The sequence below is a fragment of the Electrophorus electricus genome, chromosome 23 (assembly GCF_013358815.1).
Source record: "Electrophorus electricus isolate fEleEle1 chromosome 23, fEleEle1.pri, whole genome shotgun sequence".
In the NCBI taxonomy this organism is placed as follows: Eukaryota; Metazoa; Chordata; class Actinopteri; order Gymnotiformes; family Gymnotidae; genus Electrophorus; species Electrophorus electricus.
Genome location: NC_049557.1, coordinates 1766928 through 1788053, shown reverse-complemented (window position 1 = coordinate 1788053; position 21126 = coordinate 1766928). Strand labels below are relative to the sequence as shown.

The window sequence follows — 21126 nt, the reverse complement described above, 5'->3', positions numbered from 1 at the left end:
GGATCACGACCCCGAACCTGTACCCGCCGCATGTGGTGGAGTGGGTGCGGCTGGGCTACAGCGTCCCCATCCTCATCAAATTCGGCGGCTACGTGCCCCGCGTGCACCCAAGCTACAAAGGTGAGCTATGTCCTGAAGCAGTGTCCCGTCACCTTGTAATTGACTTCAAGGTGAGGAAGGAAGCTATTAAGTTGTGTCTTGGCCCCGAGGTCATGAGGTTGTTTTAACTAGAGCTAATTCTGAGGGCACTCCAAAGGCAGTCCTGTATCTCTTACATCGAGCATGATGGGGCTTGTTTTTGGATGAACAGGTATAATTAAGAGATCTGAAAATGACGGATATCCGTGGCAATTCAGGAAAAGAGCCTGACTGCAACAACTTTCCAGTCCCTTTTGTTGATTTCCCACAGAGAAGTGCTTCCCTGAAAATATGGCTGCTTATCTGTGTGTTGGGGGGGGGGGGGTTGTTGGACGTGTACTGGCGTTTATTGAACGTTAAAAGCAGGAGCATTCCGTTGCTGAAAGAAAATCCCCAGACAGGTAATCCACCCCAAACAACAAGTGCCCTGTAATTAGGCCAAGCACGTCTGAGTCTACGTGTGGGAGAGATGGCATCAGAAGAGATGCAGTTGAAGGGAGGAGGAGCACACTTTTAACGGCTGCTTTTGGGGCGGGGGGGGTTGATGGTGGTGAGCGCAGCCTGTGGGGGCAGGGTGGCTATTGAGCGTGGTCTGGATTAAAGCGCACAAGGTCAAACTCAAGCAGGCCGGGAGGGGGGTCATTGGTCTGGCCTGCACCATGTTTGCGGTCGGGCTTTACGGGTCCGTCCCACTAAGAGCAGTATCCCGCTCTGCTTCCAAGACGAACGGATGGGGTGCCGAGGATAACAGACCTGCCTTGCATAATCCCATCATTGTTTCAAAAAGAACAGGAGACAGAAAGCTGTGATTACCCAGTTTGCCACCTCCCTCTCCCCGGCGGTAAACAACGCGGCCGCCTGCACCCCGGCGCTCCTCCCCGGGGGCTCGTTGGCGCACAGGCTCTGGCGCAGTGGACCCGTGCGTCGTTTGAGAAGGTTTCAATCAGGGAGCGAACGCTCGTCATCCCCCCCGCCCACCCACGGCGGGCCAGGCCACGGCGCCGCCTGGCCCAAGCGCCGAGCCATCACGCGCCCCACTCCTTCGGGGAGTATCAGCTGATGTGAAATCAATGCAGGCCTGTCAGTTCGGCTTAAATAATGAGCAGGGGAGAATGTGGCAGGGAGTACAGACGGAAAAGGTCTTAAGAAAAGCGGAAAAAAAAAAAGAGCCGAAGTGAAGGAAAGGTTTTAAAAACCTCGAAGCAGATGCGAGGTATCCCAAACAGCGTCCCACGGTGTCGTACCCGCCGCAAGAGTTAATGATAGTGCTCAAGATGAAAAGCATTACATGTCCCCTCCAACACCCCCTCACCCCCTTCCTGGCCATCTCTGCTCGGAATTTCATCCCAGCATCGGCGCCAGCTGGCAGAGCATGAAGCATATTGGTATCGTGCGTCTAATGTATTCTCCCATCAAATCAAAATGCACACGGACGTTGCGGCCTCTCTCCCCGGGCCCTCGTCGCGAAAACCCCATGTTGCGGAAGACGAGACGAAACCAGACCCTCCCCGCGGCTTCAAACGCAGGACACCACCGCAGGACGACCCGCTGCGCTCTTCGCGGGGTTATTTTTGGGTTGCTGCCACCGCCTGAGAGGTGAAAATGGGAATTTTCATTTCGCTACCGCCTACTGCAGTCGTTCACTGTTAGCAAGGACTTTTCAGTGTTAGCAAGGACCCCAAATCAGTTTCTTGCACATGATAAGCTACCAGGCAGGGGAGGCCTAATCGTGCTCCTGTGCTCCATGCTGCTTTGATCAGGCTCCTGCGGCTCTGTGACTGTGTGCAGGCGGTGTGCGGGGCACGTGGTGTCGGCCGTGGCACTGTGCCCTTGACCCGTACGTGGAGAGTTCTTTTTGATCTAATAGATTCTCAGCCCTTGTGCATGTCGGTACTTTCGTGGCCAGTTTGGGATTTGCATTATGTGGGTAACAAACGAAACCTGAATAGCCACTGCTTGACTATTTAAGAAGCATTTGTCAAGTAGAAATGTGACGTTGCGGGCTGGTCATTAATTCGCCCATGGAATAATAATTAAACAGACTGGTGAATAATAAGTAACCATTTTTGTTATGATGGTGGGGTAACTTTTGGCCTCAGCTAAGCATGCGTGCTTCTGCAGTGTGCGGACTGTGTGCTTAGTCTGTGGTGTCAGGGCCTGTTACCTTAAGCATTGGCAGATCAAATGCCCTCCCAGCAAAAGGAAATGAGGGAAATCCCCTCTGTGTGTGTGTGTGTGTGTGTGTGTGTGTGTGTGTGTGTGTGTGTGTGTGTGTGTGTGTGTGTGTGTGTGTGTGTGTATGATGCTGGGGTAGTGCTCTCAGGCATAAGCTCAGGCCATTTCCATCACTGTCAGCCTGACAGATGAAGCCAGGTCTGTTTTTAACCCCTACACCCCTCTCCCTTTTGGAAGAACCTCATCCTTGTAGTCTTAACGATCCTTATAAGGTCATCAGCGTGATGAAAAGTCAGAGCGTTTTTCTTTCTGAGTCTTGTGCTACTTTGTTTTAAGATGAGGAATGGGACTATATTTCCGAGCGTCTGCCACACCTCAGGACATGAAAAGGCTGCTCCTTTCTTCAGAGACCATGAATCATTCAGTGGGTAGGGCCTGCTCAACTCCACCATCCATCGCCACCCCTTTATCCCGTCATGGCTGCTTTTTTTGACTCCCACTTTTTTTTTAACAAATCCCTTTTTACCTTTTTACGTCTACATTTGGTCTGCATTTGGTTTTATCTTCACCACACCCACAGATTCTTGGATCATCTCATCTCAGTCTGTCACTGAAAGAAAGTAAAATACCTGTGAAAGAATTTTATTGACCAAACCGGTAATATCAGCCAAAATGGATTCTTCTGGTTTCACCAAACAGCAACCAAAGCTGCAGAAAAGCACCAGTATACTCATGGGTCTCATGTTCTTAGGCCTTTGACGTGGGGTGCTTGTAACAAAGCCGTGTGCTAGTTCACCAGTGGGATGGGAGGAACCAGATCAGACTATCATTGTGCTCAGGCTCTATTGTGCACTATCGTCATGCTTGGGTCTTCCTCCTTGGAGATGAACTGTACCTGGGAACGCAGACAGAGAGGAACCCAAGCCACATGAGGGATTCCTCTGAGAGGAGCTCCTCCCAGCAACGGTGGTGGGCGGTTCCTGCGAGAGGATCGCCTGTCAGGACAGCCATGCAGCCACAGTGAAAGGTGTCCTCATGGGGGTCCAGTCTGGGGGTCCTCACCTCAACTCACATTCAGCCCTAATCTCAACTGGCAGCCTGAGTGTTTTCTTTTGTGCTAAACACTTAAAGAGCAAATCTCGGCCCACTTTAAAGTGTATAGTAAGAAACGTTTTAAGGCAGGCTTTTATTTATTCATTGTGCAGTGGGGCTAAAACCAGCAGTAAAATATGTGGAGGGAAATGATATGCACAAGAAACTAACTTTACTCAGAGGAACGCCAGTGCAGTCTTGGCGGAATCTCAGCACTGCTGGCAATCATTTACCGCGTTATGAGCACTCAACACATACCAAAGCTCAGGAGTCACCCTGTCGTATCAGAGATACTGGCCAACCACTGGAGCCATCTGAACAGTTTCGGATAAAGCTCCCTGCCTGGAGCGAGGCGGTAAACGTCCGTCCCGTTGATCTGCACCTGCGGGCAAAGCCACCGGAGCGGCTCTGCTCTGGGCTCTGCGCCCCCTCATCCTCCGAGAGGGAAAGCACGCCACTGTAATCTATCCCACGACAAAGCGCTATTCATGAGAGGGTTAAACTGATTAGGGGGGAGTGGTGGAGGATTGGGGTGGGGAGAAACTTTAGGGGGGCAAAACAGAAGGGAGGTGGGTGGAGGCTGCCACTGTGAGGCCCCCATCTTACCCACCCCTCATGATTGTATTCAAATCAAAACATATCCCAAAATGCAGCAGGGCCCTCTCCTTCCCATGAACACCTACAGGGTGCAACACAGAAGAACAAGGCCAAGGGCCTGCTAAACCAAATCATCCATCATTAGGCGGCCGGTTCAAGGCTCTGGTGCATGGCTGCACTAGTGCATGAGTCAGCAAAAAGCGCAGATAGGACAAGCACATGCACATGACTGCAGGCAGAAGAGGGGCTATCTCAGAGGCATTGGAAAAGAGCAGTTAAAAATAGCCAAAGATAAAAGATGGACTAATCTAAACTAAACGGACCAGGGAGTGTCGGCCCTCAAACCTCACCCACCGAAGAGAGTGCCACAGACTGAGCAGAGATTTGCGCACTCGCATTTTTTCCTCTTTTCCCCGAGGGGCAAAAAAACTGTCCTGCAGTTATGCGTCGAGGACAGCTTTTGGTGCATGAAATTGTAATTCAGCTTAGCAGATTTAATGCACGCTTCAGTGTTCTGGACCAGAGCCGAAGAACCAGTCCGTCCAGAATGTAGGCGGCGCAGAAGAGCGTTCGGGCCGCCCCAGGCTAGGGCAGCACAGGCTTTCACACCCTCCACTGCACATCGGACAGACGTTTCAGCACAGCAAGCCAGGCTCGGGGAGATGGGGGGGGGGGGGTGTCGTCATGTGATATGTGGGTGGTGGAGGGAAAAAAAACACAAGAATAGTCGTAACATAGGAGAAGAGGGGGAGGAGGAGGGGCAAAGAGATGAAGGAGAGAAAGAAAAGAACAGGTGTAAAGGAGGAGAGGCGGTCAGGAGCAGAGAAGACACTGGGCGAGGAACTTGAAGAAATGCGGAACGCTGAAAGCCAAAGACGGAAATGATGTGGAGTGGGCAGGGAGCTAACCGTCAACGAAAAGGAGGAAGCAGAGTGCTAAAGGGAAAGTGAGACAGAGCAGGATGCGAGACAAAGAGAGAAGGGAAAAGCCAGAGGGCGCGAGAAAGGTGGCGCGAATAGAAAAGGAGCGAGTAGTTGCCGTGGAGGACGAGAAAGTCGCGTCTGATTGTCTTTGTCTGGGGATTCTTGCGCTGTGATTGGTTGCCGAGGCACGGCTGAACCAGTCATCATGCCATATAGCACTATGTGGAGTGATGGACGTGTCTGCAAGGTCAAAGGTCACCAAATACCCATTGGTTGTGGAGGGTTTATTGATCCAGGAATCATAAAACCTCTTAAGGAATTTCTGCAGTGTACTTCTCACAAAGGATTGATTTTTTTTTTAATGTGCATCCCTCGGTAATTGTTGCATAGGCTACATTTGAAAATAAAATTGAACCTGCTAGATGTTTTATGGTTAGGTTTTTTTTTTTTGCTGGGTTTTTTTTGGGGGGGGGGGGGGGGTTGTATGTATAAAAGCAGAACATTGTCTCCAAAATGAGCAAAGTGCTAGATATACACGTTTGCATATTGTATTATTGTTTGTTTTTGTTTTTCGTTCAACTTAAAGAGCGCGACCTTTTTTTCTAGGTTATAGTGCCCAAAAGATAATTTACTTTTTTAAAACCCAAACAAACAGCAGATTTTTTTTATTTGAGCTGCGATTCAAATAAAAACATTCCCCTCCCTTGCTCTTTAGTCTCTATTTCTGTTTCTCTCTCTCTCTCTCTCTCTCTCTCTCTCTCTCTCTCTCTCACACACTCTGTGTTCTCTCCCTTTCTTCCATTTGCCATGAGCCTTGTCTGTAATCAACCTCTTACCCAATTTGAATCAAAACATTTTTTAAAATCACAAACACTCCCCCCGTACCGTGACGCACCCCCCCCGTTCCTTCACCCTGTCCTGTTTCTACAGCAACTGAATTCAAATCCAAACTCCTAGCCCATGGTTTCATCTCTATGGTAACCTGAGAATTTAGAGGGGGAGAATTTAGAATTTAGAGCACATTCTGCTCCCATTGATGGATGGACAGACCGTGGCAGGAAAGGGTTAAGCATCCAACAGAGGGGCTAGTATTCCCACAGCGCCATTTGGCATCACATGTGCAGCGAGGGCTGAAGATATCGCACGTCCATACAGTTCATTCGAGTGCGCGCGTGTGCGTTGCGAGCGTATGCGCATGCATGCAGATCAGCGCTCGCTCTTTAACTGAGTGCATTCGAATTGCCGTTGTGAAGCGGACTTGGAAGTCAAAGTCCACGACGGTCCCGGGTTCTTTTTCCGCAGTTCAGTATGACGAATAGCTTTTTAGGACTGCAGTGTGGGACTGGTTTTCCCACTGCTGCTGCTTGGCCCATAAACCAGCAGAGAGGAAAAGGAAAAGCAGGGAGGAGCTCGCGTGGGAGATAAGAGGCCAGGTGCCACCACACCTGCTATCACATCCGTGCACGCCTGCCCTCTCTCCGCTCCGTTAATAACCACCTTTCCCTTCTTTCCCTTCATCATCCGGGATCACTGCACGCACCCCCCCCCCCCCCAACCCCCTTTTTTACGACAACGTAAACACAGACCCTCCTTTGAAGAGAGACGCCTCCTTTGGGGGAGGAAGCGGCGGATCGTGCATACAGCAGTTAACCCCTGCATTTGCATTCAGCCACAGCCCAGGGGCTGCTGGAGGCTCATTCAAGTCAGCGTATGCACTACATAAGCATGGGCGGTGGCTTCAAAATCAGGTCCCTTAGGCTCAAAGATCGCAAGCTTGATTGAATTGCATGGCTTTTAATACCTGGAGCGCTCTCCTGCGGCGGCGATAGGCCATAGATCTCACATACTAAAGGCTGAAGCCATATGATGAATTTGGCCTGGCCTACAGCAAGCAAAAATGTCCTACGGTGCTGTAAAGGACTCTCACATGGCGAGGGTTTGGCTTGTTGGACGTTAATCGTACATCAGACATGGAGGACGGGGACAAAAGAGACAGATGTGTGTGTGTGTGTGTGTGTGTGTGTGTGTGAGTTTAGTTTCATCATCGTTACGCATGTAAGGTTTAAAAATAAAATTCAACTACCCTCAATGAGTAGTGACAAACAATCAAAGAGTTGGAACAATACAGAACAGAGCGCACAATGCAGTTCACTACTGCACTGGTGGTAGCATTCACGTGGACTCCTGAGCTGTCGCTGGCTGAGGCCGGCAAGTGTGCTCCAGAAAGAGCCGAGGAAGCTTGGGGAGGTGCGTTTGATGCCGTCCAAACACAATGAAAAGGCAGAAGTGGATGCATTGTACTTCCCTTGCCGCAACTGCGCTGAGTAATTTTCGTTTTCGGCTTTCTTCGTGCCGTCTCTACGGTACTCTGTGGCTTGATTTCAAATCCCACCGGACGCCACTTGGGAAGAGCGAATGGCCGCGTCCTCTCAGCACTCGCGGAGTTATCGCTTGAAGTCCCTGAAATGTAAAAAAGAAAAGCAAGAAAGAAAGGGAGAGAACGAAAGATGTGTTTCGGGGGGGGGATTCAGTAACCAGGCAACCCAAAGATCAAGTTTCATGAAGTAAAATGAAGAGAAAAGAAGAGTGGCATGCAGAAAACAGGAGAGTCAGCTTTGAGAGGGGCGTGTGTGTGTGTGCGTGTGTGTGTGTGTAGTGTATATACTTCATTTCTTCTAGCGCATTCTCCATCCCATCTGCACCACCCTTCCAAATTCCAAATTGGCATTTGAGCATTGCGTGACTGGGTGTTCTCCTGTAGCCGTTACAGCTAGTCGTGCTGCGTCTCATGGTTTTAGTTCTCTGGCTAAACCCCGCCAGGCACTGCTGAGTTAGCAGTGCCTGCATTGTGCTTGGCTGTTTGTGACAGGACTGAGTCTGTCAAGTTCGAACAGCATGTATCAGAGAGCGTGGTTGTACACACACTGCCTTAGAACGAAACACCGGGCATAACTGCCTTTTCAGGTGTTCTGATCTTAAATGGTTTGACGTTTCTTGTCTTTGCTAATTGCTCTTGCAACAGCTAACTACACAAGCACCTCTCTGCTGGTGTTGATGGGCGATGGCTGTAACACAGCGGTTTATGTCACGCTGTGATGTTAGGTCATCTGGGGGGGTTTTCTGTTGGGTTCTTGCCCTGAGGTTACCTCAGTTGATTTTTATAATGGTTTCAAAGGGTTCTCTATCTTCTGTCTGTCTCCCATTACCCTCTGCGCCTCTCTCTGCACCTCCTCAGGACGTGTGTCTCTGGCGCGGGGGGCGTCCCTGGTGGTGGACAGGCTGACACTGGAGGACGAGGGCTGGTTCGAGTGTCGTATCCTCCTGCTGGACAGAACCTCAGACGAGTTCAGGAATGGCACGTGGACCTTCCTCTCCATCGCCGGTATGACGAGCATTTGTGCGGCTTGCTTACAGCTTCTGACAGGATTTATTTGTGACACTGAACAACAGATGGAAGCAGGCTTCCTGTGTGACAATTTATTTCTTGCTATAGACAGTAATTAAAAACTACAAACAATGGTTCCTAGAAACCAAGAAAATATGCTGAATGTTATGGTTTGATGGGAATTGCAGTAACATTATATTTACAATACTCATTTTAATTTTAATTTGGTGGTAATAGTAGGAAAGCATGGTAGTAACCATTTATGAAAATACCTACCTTATATGTATTTATCCTAAAAACATATCTCAGTTTAACATTAAATATGTTGTCTATGTGCATGTAACGAATTAAATCTTTCACTGGTTATGTAGCTTGCATTTGTAATGGTGTCATTAATGTGCTGTGTGTTGCAAAGTCTTAGTTAACCTTTTCCAGCCCTTGCTGAAAGAGTAGCCAAGTTGTGTGCATGATACAGTCTTTGTATCTAGGAATGAGCCTAACCGTCTAACCGCTGTGTCAGAGAGTGAAATGTATTTGTATGGTTCCTGTGTGTTTCTGTGAAACTACACCACACTTCACATTCACACCTTCTTCCTCTGTTTCTCCTTGCCTTTTTACACACATCCGCAAGAGGCTGACAAACATTGTCACCTCTACGCATTTCCCAGCAGTAATTCAGTGAGGAGCCCTTTTTTTCACTTGCCTGTTACTGAAATTCTCAGCAATAAATCATGCTTTCAGCGCTTCTGCTTAAACATTCTGAATGCATGAAGTCTGTTCATTCTCACATAAACAGACTTCATAGACTTCACAGCATCATTGTTTGCAGGTAATGAATTGTCTCTTTCAAGTCTCTGTAGGTCTACAGGATCTTAACACAAGTTTTCACGAGGCTGTTATTGTAGAACATGAGTGTGAAGTAAATACTGTGCAAATTTGATGCACTGTAATGGTCTATTGCTTTTCTCACCACTGCAGCTCCTCCAGTGTTTTTAAGGACACCCCCGGCTTTTCTAGAGGTCTTACTCGGGGAATCTCTCACCCTCAGCTGTGGCGCCCATGGCAGCCCCATGCCCACTGTCACCTGGAGAAAGGATGGTGGCAAAGTGGAGTCACATGACAAGATCCAGGTGCCAAAGTTTAACTTGCACATTGGCAGCAGCTGATAGAAAGGAACAGCATTTTCGGTTCATTAGGAGGAGGAGGTTGCAGACAACGACCACCTCAGTCACACTATATGAGGTTATAATCTCAGTTTTGATTCAGAAAGAGTGGGGGGTTCAAAAAAGGGAGGGAGAGAAGCAGGGAGACTGTTTAGAAAATAGTTTGTGACTTAAACTGTACATTTGCCCCAGTGGCAAAGTGTTAGCGCCTATGTCTTTAAATGCGTTTGTGCATGAGACTGGGGTAAAATGGTTTGCACATGCAAATAAATGACTGGAACAGGAAAACTACTTCAGTCATTCATTGCCACTGATGTTGCACAGGTGCATGCACTCGGTTTCTCTTTTAACCCTGGATGTTCGTCTTCTCCTCAGGTAGTCAATGCATCCTTGTGTTTGACTGGCGTTACCAGGGAGATGGCAGGAGTATACAAGTGTCATGTATCCAACTCTGAGGGAAACCTGACCCATATTACCCAGCTGCAGGTTAAAGGTCAGAGTCCCTGTCTCATCCATGTGGGACAAGAACACCAGTAGTACTAATGAGCACACTGGAGCTTAATCATGTTCAGTTTGCTCTGGGGGCATTAACCCAACCTAGAGAACCAGTGAATAATGTGGTAGTTCCCTTATCCCTCAGCCTTATCTGGGTGGTAAAAGGTATATTGATGTTCATTTTACTTTAAAGCTTGCATCACAGAAGGACAGAGACACCCGTTGCAGGCCGCTTTCAAATTTAACGACTGAACAGTGCCACCTGTTGTTGGAAGCAGTAACTGACTTTGTCCAGCAAAGTCAATCTGTGCCTTCAGTGTATCAGATGTTAAACATCTCTTGTCTTTCATCTATTCTTGTCTAGTAAGATTTATAGAATCAAAGACTTCAGAATTTCATACTTCTTCCCTGGTTTCAAGCAGGTCCTCCAGTCATTATCGTTCCCCCAGAAGACACCACCATGAATATGTCCCAGGATGCATTTCTGCAGTGCCGAGCAGATGCATACCCATCCAACCTCACATATGAATGGTGGAAAGAAGGAGAGAATGTCTATCATATTGAGTGAGCTCTATACTTCATCAGTACTAATATAGGAGCGAATGATAAACTCATGGCAAATTCATAAGGCAGTTTTCCTCAGTATACATGAAATGGAGTTCCAGAAGTATGACTCATGATCGAAACTGTAATTTAGTTCAATATTATGCCCTAATCACCACCTATAATTCTAGACAGTTTATAGTGAGTATCCAGTGTTCTAGTAATCAACATATTCAAGCCACGTAGGTGCTGTTTTACTGATGTGGCAGGTTGAAGGTCTAATCATCTTTCAAGGAGATATGGAGTCATTTGCTTTGTTATTAAGTAGACTAGACCAAAACATATCTGTGTATTTTATAAAACAGAAAAACAGACCAGTGTTTGATGACACTTTATGCATTTATTTATAGATCTCTGAAGTTACGAGTGAAGGTCCTAGTGGATGGCACCCTCGTAATCCCTAGTGTAATCCCAGAAGACTCGGGAAACTACACCTGTATACCCACCAATGGCCTTCTAACTCCACCCTCCGCCACTGCCCACCTCAAAGTGAAACGTGAGTGTTCAGATGAGTCCCCGAGTTTGGTGTCCCGGCGGGGGTTTGGAAGGTTACGCCTTCTTGTCGATTTGCAATCCGCAAATTTCCAGTTTGCCACTGCATGTCCATGACGTGTCCATCCTTCGGTCTGTCCTTTATTCTTCTCAGACCCTGCACGGGTGGTGCGGATGCCTGGGGAGACCTACCTCCCTGTGGGCATGGGCGGGACGGTTGTGTGTCCAGTCCAAGCTGAGCCCCCCATGCTGTTTGTGAACTGGACCAAAGATGGACTCTCACTGGACCTAGCCCAGGTACACCAAGAAAGCACCTCTTCTGCCATCAACTTTATTCCTCAACAGTGAAGTTTCACCTGTCTCTCTTGGTTGCCTAGTACCCAGGGTGGACGGTCAATTCAGAGGGCTCCGTGTTCATAGCCATAGCCAATGATGACGCAGTAGGCACGTACACCTGCACTGCCTACAACAGCTATGGGACCATGGGCCAATCCGAACCCACCAAAGTTATCCTGGAGGTATGGTAGAATTATTGAAGGGCTGTGTCACTATTTTGCTATGTGAAAGATTATTTTAACTGCTTATTTTAACTGTGAATTACTGTACACATAACCAGATCTGGATTGCTCCAAGAATTTTCCTTAAGCCCTGCTTAACAACCCCTTTTCTTTACAGGATCCCCCCTCTTTTCAGGTGGCCCCCAGGAGTGAGTACCTGCAGGAGGTGGGTAGAGACCTAATGATTCCCTGCCAAGCATTTGGAGACCCATCTCCTAATATCACCTGGGTCAAAGTAAGCACCTTGTATCTCAAGTTAATAATGTAGAAAAAGCTATAAAAAAACACAATCGCATTCAGAAATTCCCCCAAAGGCCTTTTTTTCATATCAAAAGGCCTTTTTTATATACTGAGTCATGTTTAGATCACTGTCGATACACCAGTGTGATTCATTCTCTAATTTCTGACCTTGTGGTCCAGGTTGCTGCTGATCCTCGCTCTCCATATGCCATCTTATCCAATGGTTCTCTGGTCCTGCGTCCTCTAAGCAAAGACCACCATGGTGCTTGGGAATGCCGTGCCACCAACCGTGTGGCCACTGTCAGCATACGCACCATGGTGTTAGTGCTAGGTGAGTACAGAACAAAGCTCATGTCCCCTTTTAGCAACGTTAATGGGTCAGTTGTTATAAGCATCCCCCACAGTCATTTCAAATGCATGGGGTTCTGTGTCTAATACAGTGGTAGAACTCTCACTTCTTTCTCTGGACTGGCTGTTCATTTAATCTCTTTGGCAGGCACAAGTCCCCATGTTGTCACTGGGGTCTCTGTGGATCCAGGGATGAACCATGCCAATGTGTCCTGGGAGCCTGGATTTGATGGAGGATATACTCAGATGTTTACCATCTGGTACGTAGCCTAATTTTGGTCCAGGCTGTTTATCTTCATCCGTGGCATGAAATATTTTTGCTCACCTGTTTCCTGCAGGTCCCTGTTCAGCTGTTTTTGACCTAACTGTTTGTTTTGTGTCTCTCTAGTGAGGTTGGTTAATGTTTCATTTTGATGTTGTGTCACTCAGGGTGAAGCCCACTGCCAGGGGAGAGCATGAATGGGTCTCTCTCCCTGTGCCCGCATCTAAATCCAGCCTCCTTGTAACGGATCTCCGGGCTGATACCAGTTACCAGTTCAGCATTCTGCCTCAGAACAAGCTGGGATCTGGCCCGTTCAGTGAGATCGTCACCACCAGGACACGGGGTTAGTATCAAAGCTTCCTTCATTGATGTCTGGACCTGTGAGATGTGCTGGTGACCCTGTACAGCATTACATTAGTTCAGTAACAGATGGTTTTCCACAACCTTGATCTCTCTTTTTTTTTTTTTCGTGTTCAGGTCTGCCAACAGATCCACCCACTATAGTAACCACATTCACAGCACTACTCCCTCCCACCTCTCTGTCAATCAACCGCACAGTGGTGGGGGTGCTGCTGCAGTGGACCGCACCCCCTCATGAGTCACCTCCAATCACGGCCTTTGTCCTCCAGGCGAGGCAGGAAAAGAGCCAGTGGGTTACGCTTGATGAAGCAATCAACATCAATGTCACAGAAATGATTGTGCAGGGCTTGATGAAGGTAATTCTTCAACATGTTTCAGTAACACTGTATAAAACCCACATCCAGCCGGGCACAGATAAAATAGGAGCATGCAGATTTATTCTGTTGATCTGTTTCCTACATAGGACTCTAACTATGATCTGCGACTGCTGTCTCGTAGAGACAAAATGGTCAGTGAGGCCAGTGATTTCGTCAGTATCTCCACAAAAGGTAAATGGCCACTGTGAATCTTTTGATGAAGGGTGAAATCACAATGATAATTAGCGTAATGACCTCTAATGACCTTTCCTATCATTGGCCACCAGAAATCACACCTTTATCTGCATATGATCCTCAGGTATGGACATGTACCCAGCTCCCCCCAGCTTGCTGGCCTTTGCTCCTGAGCCCCTGCTAGCCGGCATGATCGGAGGTGTGTGCTTCCTGTTTGTGGCGATCGTCCTGTCACTGATAGCAGCATGTGTCGTGAGCCACAGGCGGGAGCGACGCCGCGGGAAGAGACGAGAAGGTAAAGATAGCACAGGAGTGGAACATAGCCGTATGCTGTGGAATATACACATACATGTTTCTAAATCTCCTTTGGACATGGTGGAAACACGGAAATAATGCATATTTTGCATATGTAAATAATGCATATGTAAATGATTACACTAGGGATGTAGAAAGGTGTGGTCAACATACTGGCATCAGTTTAAGGTTTTGTCAGTTTTCCTGCCTATATTTTTTTAACATCTCCGACTTTAACATGGACAGACCAATACACAGTTACTGCCTGTCTTCGTTTAGCACTATTGTCGAGCAAGTTACTTTCAATAATTAAGATTGTTTTTGTAATCTCATTGTGTTGCATGATGTAAACTCACCATTTCAGATATCCCATCTGCCTTCCAGAAGAGCTCATCCCCACAGTAAGTCTCCATCTGTACTCAAAGCAATTCTCAAAGTCTCTCCATCATCAACACTTTAATAAGAAAATTAAACATGATTTATTTCATTCTTGTGTTTGGACAAAACATTTGAACCTTTCAGCTTTAAAGTAAATTTGAACGTTTCAACAACTTTCAAGTTTAAACTATATGCCTATGATCTTGGCCTCTGTAAATATTGCAAACTGCTATTTTTATTTTTGCCTTTTAATATGTTTCCAGATAATATTATTATCTGTACCTTATTAGGTACATCATACATATACTGGCTAGGACCCCTACTTACCCCCATGAGTCCTTTTGCTGTGTCTTTCATTATAAATTAACAAAGTACATGCTGTTTTTTTTTCCATTAAAAACACAAGCACAATTACATGTAAGTTTCAAGTTTGGTTTATTTGTCACATACATAGTCATACACAGTATAACTCGCAGTGAAATGTAATCCAAATATCTAGGTCATCATGATGCTTTTTTTCCCCCAAATGAGGATCCTATTACTAACTCATAATTTGTTCCCATTCTTTTTCTCCACGCAGAGCTCGCTTGCCTGCTGACAGCCCTGATAGTATGCTGAAGATGAAACTGTGCCCTCCCCTGATCTTCTTCCCCACCTCTTCTTCATCTGACCGCTCAGACCACTCCTCCTTCGATAAGGGCAGCCGTAGCGATTACCAGGACCAGAAGAAGCAGCTGCTCTCCTCGTCCTCTCCAACCCCACGCTATGCTCTCTTTGAGAGCCACCTCGGTTGCTCCCCAGCCCAGACTTCCGCTATTGAGTCCATATCCAGAGGTCCCGATGGCCGTTTCATTGTCCAGCCATACCCAGAGGGTTCAACATCGAAAGACATTAAAAAGGAATTTCCCCAGTCCCCAGGCATTGGTGGAGAAGGCAACAGTGGCCCTTACAGAGATTCTCCCAAATCCAGCCCATTTAAGTCAGAGAACAATGCAAGTCAGGAATCACCTCCAAGGATGAGTTTGGACTCGGCAGAACCTGAGAGGCTCCCACAGTCCCCAGGCAGGGTAAAGGCCATGGCCAGAAATCTCCCCCTGCATGGCTGCTTTTACACTGATGATGAGCAGGGCTGCTCAGAGGCTCTCCTGGAGAAGGCCAGTTTCTACTCAGACTGCAGCGAGAATAGGTCTCATGGCTCTTTGAAGAAGTTCTCCCTAACAAGCCATCAGGAAGACATCTTCCCCAGCCTAACCAAGGGGGCCCATGTTTTACCACACCATGCTGGTTACCAGCCTATGAACACAGACAGTCAGCTAACCGAACCAAGCACCATAATTTCTCAGTTGGGAAGTGAGCAAGAGAGGGACAACCTCGGTAGGTGTCTGAGGTTAGTGAAGGAGCGAGAAGAGATGGAGAGGGAGCTGGAGGGCTACACCAAAACCCGGAGAGCAGAGGAGCAGGAAAAAGAGCAAAAGCGTGCCGAGTCCCCCAGTCCTCTGCAAAGATGGGCAGGGCTTGAGTCGGAGGATCACATATGGAAACCTCAGGACATCCAGCTCCGGCAAAAAACCCAAAGACCTAACAGCCTGACCCAACGAGTTTCAGACTACCGGCGAGGCTGTTATTTTGGCAACACCAGTAGTCCCATGGAAAGGCTACTCCCGTCCTCCTCTTCTTGCTTTCAGTGGGATATCAGCCCTGTGACCTCACCTACCAACCAAGCAGCTGTACACAGCCTCGCAGGAGGAGATGCACACCAGACAACGGACACACCTCCGAGAGGGTTGACAGCGGCAGAGAACTCAACGGCGAGAGACTTCTCAAGTTCACAAGTCGCGCAGTACACTTCCTTGTCAGTCCCCTCTCCCAGCATGGATAGTTCTTCTCCCTGTGAACCCATCCTGGCCAAGACGAAGGGCAACTGTTCAGAAAGACCCACAGACAGGGAGCAGGAGCTTTCTTGCTCAAGGACTTTGGCAGAGCAAGACTGGAGGAAGGACAGAGAAATTGACACACAAGCAGGTGTGTCCAGATCCTCACGTCCTGCTTCTTCTAGTCCCCAGCCGCCTGAGATGGAATCTGAGAGAGGAAGACATTCTGTGGCAGAAACAACCGCTGATCACCATTACCCCAAACAAAACACTCACAGAGAGGAGATGAAGCTTGAGGGGGGAAGGTTGAGCCACAGTCCTTCCGGTTGCTCCACCCTTCCCTATGATCATCAGAAAACTGTAGCCAAAGTGAAGCTGGGAGAGAGTCAGAGCAAAGCTGGAGACGAGCCCAGTTCCTCATCCCTGCAGCCTGGGGAACAAAAGGAGGGTGTCAGGACACAGTCCCGCAAGAGCGATAAATGTGTCTTCAGTGACAGCCCTAGCTGCATTTCTCCTTTGTCCTTTCTTGAAAATGAGGGGGAGAATGATCAGTCCAATCTTTCTGTTGTAAGTTTGTCAGAATCACTGAAACCCAAGATTGTTCCACAACATGCCAGGCTATCTCCTCTGCAAACGAGTGCTATCCTGGAGTATTTGAGCCTGCCAGGCTTCATTGAGATGAGTGTAGATGAACCTATTGAGGAAAGTCAACCAGCAGAATCTACCTGGCCCAGCACGGAGCCAGAAAATTGTGCTCTTTCGAGAGATGAACCTGAAGTGACCCCTAAGAACTGGGAGTCCCACGGTCATGGTCAAGACCACTTGAAGGCTAATGATAGCCATCAAAATAGAGTTTTGGTAGACAGCAAGATCTCAGTTATTCCTGTGGGACATTCTAAATTAGAAGATGTGCCTAGTTTGAAGCCCTCTTTAGAGATTTTATACAAAGATTCAGGGTCCTTAAAAAGAAACATCAATATAGCACAAAATTTATCTCATGAAGTAAGGGGTTCTCAGCTATTGCTCTCTCAAAAGTGCTCAAGTTCAGATAAACTCCAGTCCACTCAGTTGAACCCTGTACAGACTTTAGTGAGTACTGCTAAGAGTGAGGGAATAGGAGTTTCTGATAGCCCCAGTCAAACTGGAAGTTTTGGAGAATCTTCATCAGAACAAACTCAAATATCTCAAACTCAGGATATAAGGACTAACAAAATAACCTCACGGATCTCTCAAGCTCCCATGCCTTTTATGAAGAAATCTGTCAGCATTGGTCCATGTAGGACACTCTCAGGCATGGGTCAGCACCATCCATTTCTGAAAAAGTCCATTAGTTTAGGCTCCCAAAAGTGGGAGCATTACGAAAGCCCTAGGACATATGTCTCCGAGACCTGTTACAGAGATGAGTTTCCCCATCGAGCTATAAGGGACAAGTCTTACAGTTTAGGTCACACGTCTGGAGGTTTTTACTTGAGACCTGGTCATCCATGGCATGTGCCAGTGCCCTTTCAACCTCTCAGCAACCTCAATCTGCAAAGACCTCGCTACAATGAGAGATCAAACATGATGCCCTCCTACCTCACACATACACATGGGCCGCAAGTGCTAGATCCACCAAAATTCATGGAACCCATTGGACAAGGGTCAGATCCACGGCGACAGGCCACAATCTTTCCAGAGTCTTCCAGGTGCCTATTGTCATATCCAGAGACCCTCAGATCAGTCCAACACAAGTATGTCCCACTGGATCACACTCAGCCATTTGGCCAACCTAGACTAGTGGCAAGAGGGGGTTATCTTTGGCCTATGGACCCTAGAAAAGGTCCTCAAAGACCATTCTTGCCCAGGGGTTACAGCTGGCCCTCACCATACCAACCAGCCGTTCCTCCACGGAGGCATGAGGTTCAGAGAGAGCTACATGGATGGGTGGGCATGGGTAAGTCCAGTACAGATGTAGATGTTCGAGACAATAGAGCAGAACCTGGTCGGGCTAGTTATGCCAGCCAGAGCAGTGGCAGGGGCAGCGTGGGACCTTATGGGCATGGGCACCTCCGCCAGTCACTCTCTATCACTCCCACCTTACTGAGTTCTCCAGAGACTACTGAGGAGAGTGAGAGGCACAAAGCAGAATTGGACCTGCAAGAGCAGAGGTCAAAAAGGTGAAGCTGATACACAAACATCTCAACAAGGAGAGACTGACATCATTGACTGTTTTTAGTTCCACTGTTGCTCATATTCCACTGTAGCTCATTCATCTAATTTGTTCCATGTCCATGTCTTATTGTGTGTAATATATTTGCATGTAGAAGGAATACATCAGTAGATGAGAGTTATGAGTGGGATGCCACTGAGTGCTCGATGGGTCTCTTGGAGGCCATGAAGTTGGAGCAGACAGGAGTGGGGCGAGGCAGAGGGCTCAGGCGAAATTGGCCTCCCACCAGTGCTGCCTCTCAGGTCTTGCAAGAAAAAGGTAAGAGTTTGACTCTGAGCCCCTCAGCTATACAACCACGTTTATTCACACTCTAGTCCCTCTGTGTTGGGGAGATTTGTGACCTCTGAAATCCACTGCTCCCTCCTGGTGCCTTCTCCTCTCTTCCCCTTACATTATCCTCTGCACTACTCTTTGCTCAGGCTCATACTCTTCCATGGCCTCCCAGCCTCCTGTACATGACTATGGTCACTCACTGAGTGAGGCACGCTTCAGTGCCCTGAAACAAGAGTTCCAGGAGTACCGCAGAACCAAGGAATTTTGCTCCCAAGATCCCTGCTTACCCCCTGACCCTGACTCCGATTCAGGATCTGCCCTACTCTAAGTACTCCAGTTTGGACTGTTACCCTCCACTGACCACTCCTCCTCTAGTCAGTGACATGTCCATTATGTTCTGAATCTAGCTAACATTGATGTTTATAATATAGTGACCACTCGAAGAAATTGCATTCTTATGCATATTCCTGTTGTGTTTCAGAACTTTCAGAGGATGGGGACAATAGCTTTTAAGCACAGTCCTGCCCTCACAATAGCCTCTGACTGGGAATACCAATACACAACATATATATCCAATACTTGGACCTAAAGAGGAACCTTCTGAACTTCAGAATGTTTAACATGCAACAGTTCATATAGTATATTGTGAAATGTAAAAAATATATATAAAATTAGCTAAATTGCTCAGGTGCATTTTGTAAAACAGAAAATGCTGGATCTTCGGTGGCTAATTTTCCAGTGACTTTGCCTTTTATTCACAAATATAAGCAAAGTGCAGTTTATGAAAAGCACTCAAATAATTTATCCTTCCTGATGCGTTTACACTGTGAGACTTATTGAGGAGCTTTGATGAAGAACTTATTAGAATAAGGTTTTTGTCGGTACTTTGCCTAAACCCAAACACCACTGAACCCTGCTGGCCATACAACACAGAAGTATGCTTGGACAATCACGTTTTATGGCTTAAAAACAGAATCATTCTTGCTTGCCTGCAGTGTCCTGGGACACAGGTGGAATGACTATAGATTGAGTCTGCTCAGTGTAGTCAATGCTAGTTAATTCACTGTATTGTGAACCAGGTAAGATTTAAATTGTAAATAAGCATTTATGTTAACTAAATTGTTACATCCTCACATGTACATGTGTGTACATGTCTGTGTAATCTGATCTAAGGGCAGTTTCCCTAAACATAGGCTTTTACAAACTGAAAATGTTAAAAGGATTGTTTTAAAAAAAAGCATCCTTTGTTGTGCAGTCCTAATCCTTTAATCATCCACATTTTTTGAGTCTAATTATAAACAAACAGAATAAGACATTGACAAATTGTCAGATTAAATGTTTAATTATTTATACTGACGAGCGACTATCAAAATGTGTGTGCTGATTTGTTTAGGTTTTTTCCTTTTGGAGACCCACTTCAGATATAGAGGAAAAAAAACCAAAATATTCTATTCTGTTGTCAAAACCTTTCCACTGGTTCAATTATCAGTGCATAGAGTTTGCCACCCTCACTCAGTTCTTTAGGCAAAGGGATATTTCCATAAATGCTTGCTAAAGCCAGGACTGCTTAAAAGCTTCAATAAATAATTGTGAGACTCATGTGCCCAAGAACTAGTTCTTTTGAAAACACTGCAGACATGCATGCGGTTCAGATGGCACGGTTGGCTGCCCACCCATTGCAAAAACCCTTGCATTTTGCAAACTCACTCTTACATTTAACTTGTTACGGTGGTAATGATTTCCATATTGATCTTATTGTGATTTTGTGTGCTGGATGTATGCGTGTGAAAAAGTCCAGTAGACAGACAGACACTGTCATTATTTTCAAGAACTGCTTGATATACGTTTGTCAGCTTAAAGTGTATCTATGTTGTATTGCTTATATCGTTGCTCAGTAAGCCACAGTATACCAGTTTACTTGTTTAGTTTGTTTGTTATGATGAACTTTATGGGTACACAATGTCACCTATATCACTTTCTTTTTCTATTCCTGTCCTGTCACATTAGAAATTCATTTAGCATTGGTGTATATATACGTCTTTACTTCAAGACCATAGCAAAGGGCATATTATGCACTGCAGTGTTTACGCGCAAATCTTCAGGTGAATGTGAAAAGTCTGAAATGTTGCTGGTGATGCATGTCTTGTTGCTCATTGTCAGTCTAGTTTATTGTCAGTATTTTGTATATACAATCTTTTGTCAAGAATTTATTTTCTTTTTTAGTTGTTTTCCAGACTTTTTACAATTTTAAAATAAATTTTTTATTTAAGATACTGCTGTAAATTTTGTAAAACCTTCAGATTGTATGGATTTTTTGAAAGATGGTTTTCGAGTTTTGTACAAATTGGTTAAAAATATATCTGTTCTTATATTTAAATTTTAGCAATGTTTTCATTGTTATTTTTATATGTTTTTATTAAATAAATTTACTTTATTTACTGAACATTTAATATATAATTCATCATGGCTCATTCATTTTTTCTTCAGGTTCTCAGTAAAAGAACCTTATGCCAAACAGAAACAAAGAACAGTTTTTAGACAGACACTTTCACTCCCTTTCATGCCATGCCACTCAAACTGAAACAAGTAGTTCCTATGGTTATGGTATAGATTTGTATAACACACACACACACACACACTGCATTCCTTGCTTATTATATTCGCTCTCTGTATGCACGCATAACAGCAGGTCCGGGTTTCAGAATGTGGAGCCTTCTGCC

General features: G+C 46.4%; 1 protein-coding gene across 1 annotated transcript; it reads left to right on the top strand.

The window, feature by feature from the left end:
* The first annotated feature begins 7066 nt into the window (after positions 1-7066).
* igsf9b (immunoglobulin superfamily, member 9b) lies at positions 7067-20756 on the top strand. The gene is made up of 19 exons (XM_026999715.2): positions 7067-7172; positions 8161-8307; positions 9289-9440; positions 9849-9966; positions 10391-10532; positions 10922-11067; positions 11218-11360; positions 11441-11581; positions 11739-11855; positions 12041-12191; positions 12357-12468; positions 12638-12813; positions 12948-13186; positions 13294-13378; positions 13506-13676; positions 14040-14076; positions 14634-18080; positions 18228-18391; positions 18553-20756. Exons 1-19 carry the CDS (start codon positions 7067-7069, stop codon positions 18732-18734), a joined length of 5976 nt encoding a protein of 1991 aa, XP_026855516.2. The 3' UTR covers positions 18735-20756.
* The last annotated feature ends 370 nt before the right edge of the window (positions 20757-21126 follow it).

What these genes read in the sequence shown, in the direction of transcription:
- igsf9b (XM_026999715.2), top strand. Translation starts at nt 7,067, where the DNA reads ATGCAGTTCACTACTGCACTGGTGGTAGCATTCACGTGGACTCCTGAG. An exon ending in CACCATGGTGTTAGTGCTAG is followed by an intron (nt 12,192 to 12,356) that starts GTGAGTACAGAA and finishes TCTCTTTGGCAG; the next exon opens with GCACAAGTCCCCATGTTGTC. An exon ending in CGTCAGTATCTCCACAAAAG is followed by an intron (nt 13,379 to 13,505) that starts GTAAATGGCCAC and finishes TATGATCCTCAG; the next exon opens with GTATGGACATGTACCCAGCT.